This window comes from Carassius auratus, unplaced genomic scaffold, assembly GCF_003368295.1.
Source record: "Carassius auratus strain Wakin unplaced genomic scaffold, ASM336829v1 scaf_tig00053568, whole genome shotgun sequence".
NCBI lineage: Eukaryota > Metazoa > Chordata > Actinopteri > Cypriniformes > Cyprinidae > Carassius > Carassius auratus.
This window is the reverse complement of record NW_020527273.1, coordinates 27947-36143: the sequence shown is the minus strand read 5'-3', so window position 1 is coordinate 36143 and position 8197 is coordinate 27947. Positions and strand designations below refer to the sequence as shown.

The 8197-nt window shown below is 33.0% G+C and overlaps 1 protein-coding gene across 1 annotated transcript in view; it reads right to left on the bottom strand.

Annotated features, from left to right (window-relative positions):
- Nucleotides 1–68: 68 nt before the first annotated feature.
- LOC113090235 (CLIP-associating protein 1-like) overlaps nucleotides 69–8197 on the bottom strand; it is a gene marked incomplete at its 3' end in the record, with an annotated part of 33279 nt that continues 25150 nt past the window's right edge. The window contains exons 15-20 of the mRNA XM_026256194.1: nucleotides 7942–8049; nucleotides 7483–7521; nucleotides 5720–5878; nucleotides 3504–3611; nucleotides 1688–1747; nucleotides 69–147 (exon numbers count right to left, since the gene is read on the bottom strand). Of these exons, the coding sequence (XP_026111979.1) occupies nucleotides 69–147; nucleotides 1688–1747; nucleotides 3504–3611; nucleotides 5720–5878; nucleotides 7483–7521; nucleotides 7942–8049 (553 nt within the window). The remainder of the gene's footprint in view (nucleotides 148–1687; nucleotides 1748–3503; nucleotides 3612–5719; nucleotides 5879–7482; nucleotides 7522–7941; nucleotides 8050–8197) is intronic.

Genomic DNA, 8197 nt, shown 5'->3' with positions numbered 1-8197 from the left:
AAAGACAAAGACATCAGGAATATGACGACAGATGATAATCAGACTGGAGATGGAGACGTGATTCTCACCAGAGCGTCTGCCACGGCCGCCTCCACCTCGTGTGCCCGTGTTCAAGATCCGCATCCTGATGGATGAGTCCGAAGCGATCTGACACAGACAGGAGACGGAGGAAGATCAGTAACCACACACAACAACAGCAATCTCAGAAAACCAAACACAGTCGGTCACTGCATTGCTTTTCATTCATCGAGCATCACAGCACACAACCTAAATACACAGACTGGATGTGACTGAAAAACATGCAAGAAAACAAGTTAAGAAAACGGATGAACTGCGGAAAATTAAAAGTCAAAACCACAGTAAAAACTCTCAAAATTAAACACACAACATGCAACGGGGCCCAACAGTGAGAAATAATGCTGAAAATGCATGATTCAAGTTAAATGATTAATGACTCAAATCTGGGAAAAAAAGCCTGTAAATGAACCTGTAAATAAAGTTTTAGGATTACGAATGAATGCATTAATTACATTAATGTATACATAAACTAATACAGAGCAAATGCATAAATATAAATATTTAATATATTTTTAAAATGAATATTAAACTAAAAAAATTAATTGAAGTAAAATAAAAACTTTTTGTTTATAAATTTTATTCCAGCTATAATAATTTTTTAATTTTTAATTAGCTTAATGTGAAAGTAATGAAAATAAGTAAATTTATAACTGAAATAAGAACTATAAAAGTAAAAAACTAAAACTAATAGAAAGTGACAAAACAGATTACAAAATTACTAACAATTTTACATAAAATTAAAATGCAAAATATTATAAGTTTTAATTAATTTATATTATTAATAAAAAATGATATTGATCTGTATATGAACTTACATATAAATGTATGTATATTCACTTACTGTATGTATGAATAAAAATAATAATAATACAAATGTTATGCTGTTAACGTCATTTTTAATAAAAATTTTTATATCATATTAGAAAAGTACAAAATATAAATTACTACACTTTTGGACCCCACTGAATATTAAAATTATATCATGGCAAATGATACACACATATTTATTTATTCACACGAATAAAAAACTCCACACAATAATCCATGAAACAAAACAAAATAAATAAAAAATTATAAAAAGAAAATTTAATAATAATAATAAAATAAAATAAAATATATATACAAAAAATTATAAAACAAATAAAAAGCAACATGCATACTAAACTTTGACAAGTCTGTAATCAGATTTTGGAAATGGCATAAGGAGAAATAACAAAATATGCCAATAATCTCAAAATCCACAAACATCATCTGATTAACTAGCCTGTCATGTTTTAAGACATAAATGTTTAAAAAAAAAAAAAAATCACAATAAAAAAACAGCACAAACATACAGCAAGCATAAATGAAACAAAAAGATACAGAGGTGCACAATAACCGTCCAGTTCACATCCAGGAAAACTGTGAAGTGTTAAAGCGTCATCAATGACAGTAAATGCAGAGATGGTCTCTGGAGCCATCCGTGTGTTCGAGCACATCACACATGAGTTTAAATCTGCTAAAACTCGCTCTAACCTGGATGTGACTGACAGATACACTTCTGAACAGGTTCGGCATGAAAAACTGATGATCTGGATTCTGGTGCCGTGACCCGGACTCGTGCAATCACCTGTCTGCAGGACATCGCCAGCCATCAGCGCACTGGTGGAGCGAGAGTATCTGTGGGATGCTGGGAAGGATCAGGTCAACACACATTTCAGAAACAAAATCTCATTTTACTAGTTACACGTTACAGTTTATTCTTTTGGTTCATTAACACACTCGCAAAGACAAAGAGTTCAATAAAGAGAAGTTATAGGAAATAATATATGAAATTATCAGATTAGATTCAAATGATAGTTTCTTATGTAATAAGATGCAGTAAATGTTGTTTTGTGTGTTGTTGTTATATTGGTTGCATTTAAATGAAAGTGATAAAAATCTCCATAAATATAACCAGGTTATTATAATGAACTAACCTAAAACTAAAACAATAAAAAACATTTTCGTTAATTGAAATAAATAAATAAAAAATATATATAATTTGTCATACTAATAATGAAAATAATAATAATGAATTAGGTCTGTGCAAAAAATCGAATGTGATTTTCTTGCACATCTCATCAGTAAAGACGCTCCTTTAATTAGAAATATTATCTCCTGTGTTCAGATCAGGGTTGCCAGGTTTTCACAACAAATCCTTCCCTGTTGCTTCTCAAACTAGTCCAAAAATAATTGCGATTCCAGGAGGTTCCCAGATAAAAAAAATTGCTTCCCGGGGTTAAATATACGTTTGTTTTTTGGCATGGTTGTCTTAGTAAAATTCACATTTTAGGGGCTAAATATCACGTTATTGCTATTGGGGTTGTTTCGAACCGCGGACATGAAAAACAACCACAGACTTGGCAACACTGGTTAAGGTGGAGCGGCAGTTACTACACAGAGCCGCTAGTCTACTGACAACTAACACAAAATCGCTTTCAAAAATTGAACAACAGAATCGGCTGCGATTTTACAAATTCGATTTTGTGTAGATTGTCAGTGAATTACGGCTCTGTGTAATTAAATGCCAACCAATGTTGCCAGTCTGTGGTTGTTTTTCATGTCCGCCGGGTCGAAGCGACAATACCAATAACGTGATATTTAACCCCTAAAATGCGAATTTACCAAGGCAACCATGCCATAAAACAAAGCGTATATTTTAACCCCGGGAAGCAATTTTTTATTGGGGAACCTCCTGGAAACGGATTTGGCTAGTTTTTGGACTAGTTTTGAGAAGGAACTGGGCAGGATTTGTTGTGAAAACCTGGAAACCATGATCTGAACACACGTGCTGGAGATAATACTTCTAATTACAGGAGCGTCTTTACTGATGAGATGTGCATGAAAATCGCATTCGATTATTTGCACAGCCCTATAATGATAATAATAATTTTACTTTCCATTTAAGAAAGACCAAAAAAAATAGAACAAAATATGTAAAATATACAAATAATAAAATTAATATATAAAATATAATACAAAAAATACTATTATACTATATTGTATATTATACAAATAATATAATTTAATGCAATTTTATTTCACAAGGCAGTTGACAAGGCAAATATTCTTATTTATCTAAATTTGATCTAAAACTTTAACTAAATTGAAAATGAATTTTAAAATAAAAACTAATTAAAAATACAGATTAAAACTATAATAGTCTCTCAATGATAACAGTGATATTGACCTGTATGTGAATATCATCAAAAGGCAAAAATTTTTTTGCATATATATATTTTTAGTCATATCATTCAGTCCTAATGTTTCATGGGAAATTAAAGGTGAAAGTGAAACATTTAAATCCAAACTCCTTAAAGCAAACCCGTTCATAGCTGAAGTGTGAGTAAAGTCGTGTACAAGAGTCTGGTCTGGTTCGGTCCGGTCTGGTTTTAGGCTCTTACCCAGCGGACTGAACCCTCGAGCTGGACTGGTGTCTCTGCTGCTCTCCCGACTGGTGTCACGACTACAGCCCTGACTCATGCTGGGCCGCGGGATACGACTGGCCCGCACTGACACACACACACACACACACACGGCAGGAGTCAGAAGAGGAGAAACGTCCAGGTAGAATGAGACCGTGAGGAAGACGTGACAGCAGAAATAGTAACAGATCAGAGGGCGAAGTGCAGCTTAAAACATGATATTAAAATTTCAAATTAAACTTTCCCTTTCAAAACAATAAAAATTATAAAAATAAAATGCAAATAATAATAATAAATATAATAATACCTATTGTTATTAGCAGTAGTAGAGATATAGTATATTTTGTTATATTTTTAACCATGCAATTTTACTTTGAAAGGAACAAACAAACAAAACCAATAGAAATAAAAATCAACCAAATGTTAACAACCAAATAACAAAACAAGAACAACAGTTTTCAAATGGTGAAGTGCAACTTAAAACATATTTAAATTCAACTCCCCCTTCCATGATAATCATACAAATATGGCATAACATATTTAAATAATATTATAATAATATAAAATAATAACAAATCATATAAAATAAATAATAATTTAAATTTAAATCCAAATTCCTCTGGATCTTAATGAATGAATATATATATAATATGCTCAACCAAACATAATTAACAAAAGAGAAAAGAACAACAGTCAAATAAAAAAGAAGATCAACAAAGCTTTCAGCTCAGTTACAAACAATCACATGTTTATAGCTGAAAGAAAATAAAGAAGAGAACAGTCCAGACCTAGACAAACTTTTAGTTATCTGCAGTAAATAGATTTTCAACCACAATGACAATAAAATGAACACAAACAGAGAGAAGAACAGCCGCAGCGTATCGACTGGATCACATGAATGACAGGGACATGAAGCACTGCTCACATTGATCACAGACTGCACCGGGTCACATGGATGACAGGCCGTTCAGTGCTTACTAGTTTTTTTGCACAGTTTTAACCCACTTACAGACATTAGACTGCTCATTCACTTCATAACTAAAGAAAAATAAAGCATACTGTGTGATGAGAAGGAGTTGTTGGACATCATTTGAAATACAGATCTCAATGTTTAAAGGGGTCCCTATATGCCCCTTTTTACAAGATGTAATATAAGTCTCATATGTCCCCTCTATGTGATGGTACCAAAATCACTTTCCAGAACATTTTCGTTCACCGTTCCTGGCTGGTGAACCACCCTACAATTATAAAGATCCACCCACTCCTTATTTTTTAATCTCCATTAAAGGAGACATAGTATTCCTTTATTTACAAGATATATAATATAAGTCTCAGGTGTCCCCAGAATGTATCTGTAAAGTTTCAGCACAAAATACCCCACAGATCATTTATTATATTATTTTGAAAATGCATATATTGAGTGGAAGCAGAAACAGTTTTTGTGCGTGCCTCTTTAAATTCAGCATGATTTCAGCATGATAATCAAAACCAAACAGATGTTTTTTTTATCAGAGTATCTGAGGAAGGAGCTGTAAAGGCACTGCTGTATTCTGGAAAAGGGGCGGGGAGCTGCAGCTCATTCGCATTTAAAGAGACACGCATGAAAATAGGGATTTTCAAAATAAAATAATCAATTATCTGTGGGATATTTTGAGCTAAATCTTTACAGATGCATTCTGGGGACACCTAAGACTTATATTACATCTTGTAAAAAGGGGAATAATATGCCTCCTTTAATGGAGATTAAAAAAAATAATGAGTGGGTGGATTTTTATCATTGTAGGGTGGTTCACCAGCCAGGAACAGTGAAAGAAAATGTTCTGGAAAGTGATTTTGTTACCATCACAAAGAGGCACAAAATCACTTTCCAGAACATTTTCATTGACCGTTCCTAGCAGGAATTTTCATTCACCGTTCCTATCGAGATTCCCCGACAATTTTCCAGCAACAGCTAAAAACTAATCTCTTATTTGAACAATGCTTGAAACATACTATAACGAGAGCTTCCTGTGTCTATTTGCCTCTTTAAGATGAATCGCTTGATGTTTTCCCCAATTGTAAGTCACTTTGGATAAAAGCGTCTGCTAAATTTATAAATATATAGGTGTTTACACACTGGATTTTGCATAATAGGAGCCCTTTTAATATCCAACATAAAGTTGCATCTGCTAGGCTAGAAGTTGTAAATATCTTACCGTCTCGCGCGCGGCTGGGGCTCGTCTCTCGGCTGCAGCCTTGACTGCGGGGGATCTTACAGCGTTTGTCCGACGGCGCTCCAGAGGATCCGGCGGATCGAGGGATTCTCATGGAAGAGCGAGCCAAGAGCTTCCCAGGTGAACTAGAGCGGCTGCCCGCTGTAAGAGAGATACGCTTAACTTAAACGTGTTCTGTGACTTGATTTAATGTCAGTTTTACTGTAAATACTCTATATGTCTAGAGCTAATCAATACAAGCGGATAGGAGCAGCACATGCATCAGACACATAAACAGAGGCTGGCTGTGTAAGGCAGAGACCGTCCACTCGTACAATGATAAATAGTGAAAACATAAGACTTAAAAAAGCAAGCTTCGGTTTTGCCGATTAATCGGCACCGATAGTTGATAGTTCGACAGTTTTATGGGTTGCGTCCTGCCTTGGAAGATATGTATAGATATGCATGTAATTTTAATGCTATGGCCTTGTGTATATATATTTAAAGATGGCCATCTTTAAGCATGACTGTTGAAATTAAATGCTAATACTTATAATAAGACTAACAATAAGAGTCCATTTCTAGCATTAATGGAAACCGTAGATGTATTGTTCCTTGTTAGAGTGTGTTCATTTTTAACATTCACTATTACTAATAGGTTACATTTTTTAATTTTAAAGTTTCTTTTAACATTAGCAAACTATGAGATAACTTTAATTATCCATATAATAAATAATATATATATAAATATATTTATTCGTTTACAAAGTATGGTTCAGTATTGCTACTGCTTTTCTTTAAAAAATAGTCAACTATTTTAGTTTTCTTTCAGTATATATTTTAAAAACTATGGGTTGATTAATTGGTATCAGTCAGCGTGGTCCAACCTAGCTATCGTTATCGGTAAAGACCACTATCGGTCGACCTCTACAGTTTATTATTATATTTTCAATACATTTAAAAGACCATTTACAAAATAGTATTGGTTTAGAAATTAGGCTTTGTTGTTACAGCCAGAAAGTGTTTTTGCATGAATTCAGTTTAAGATTCACATTAAATGTTGGCCTTGTTATTGTTATTCCTGAAACATTACTGAGACATATTTTCAACCAACAAATTTTGGTCTTTCTCACTTTAAACAGATGGAGCTGAATGCTCAGAAAAAAACATATTTTTACTATAATTTATATCTATTAGAGTTTCTTATTAACATTTTAAATTGGCTTTTTAATTTTACATTTTTAGTAATGTGCTTTTGTCTTTTTTATATTTATATTTCTGAATATGTTTAATTTATTTTTAAAACATAACATTTTTACATGATCAGTTTTAGCTTAATTTTTAGTAAATGTGTTATGTAAATAAAATAGGGTTTTTTTAGGCTTTTTGGTTTTAACTTAATTCTTCGTAATTTTCTAAAACATCAAATTATTTCAGTTAGTTGCAAAGCAATATTTCAACATTTTAATAATTTTTTGTTATTTAATATTTATATTTTAGTTTAGCTTTATTTCAATTAACAAATAAATATTTAATAGGTTTTAGTATAAGTTAACAATTACTATACTCGCCGAATATAACTAAGCACGGTACCAAGATGGATGCTGAGTGAACTGGCTCGCCTTAAATTGACTTGACAAAAACATAAATATAACAGCAAAATCATAATAATAACACATTTGGAATCAATTGCATCAGTACAGTGGATCATGCGTTCATGACAGGACGCATGCAGACATCAATCCGTGTTTTTTTTTACTCCGTACCATGAGTTTTACCCCCCACCGGATTAGCTGATCTGGATCCTTGATGCAAGACAGTGAAGAGAAACTACATTACCCATGAGTCCATGCATCAGCATGAACTTCAGCTGATCTAAAGCATGCTGATATTTAAGATTCGGCACAGGAAGAGAGATGTAGTTCACATCTCTTCAGTAAGAGGGATGTCAACGAAAACACACAAGAGCCACATTATACTGGAGTATAATGTATTTTACAGGGCAGCAAATTATATTACAGCATACCGTACATCTCTTGATCAAGGTTTATCATTTGTTTAAAGGTACAAAACACTGCCATCAGACATTTAAGTCCTTTTTTTCGTGAACTAACCCTTTAATTGTCTCTAATATATTTGTATTATTTTTGCGTAAAGATATTTGATTGACAAACATAAATCCTGATGTAGGACAGCTGAACAGGATGATGTAACCAAAAACTCACGCTGTGATTGGGACACAGCTTTGGCTCGGCTCCGCCCCCTACTGTCAGTCACAGAAGCTCCGCCCCCAACTGCCGTCTCTGAACTCTGTCGTCTGGTTCGCACACGACCTGCAAAAGGACAGAGAAAAAAAAATAAAGAACCGTAAAATTATGTATGAATACAAAATCATTTTAGTAAGAAAAAAAATATATATTTAAATATTTATTTAATAATCATTTATTTTAATACATTTATATTTTTTATATGTAAAAATTG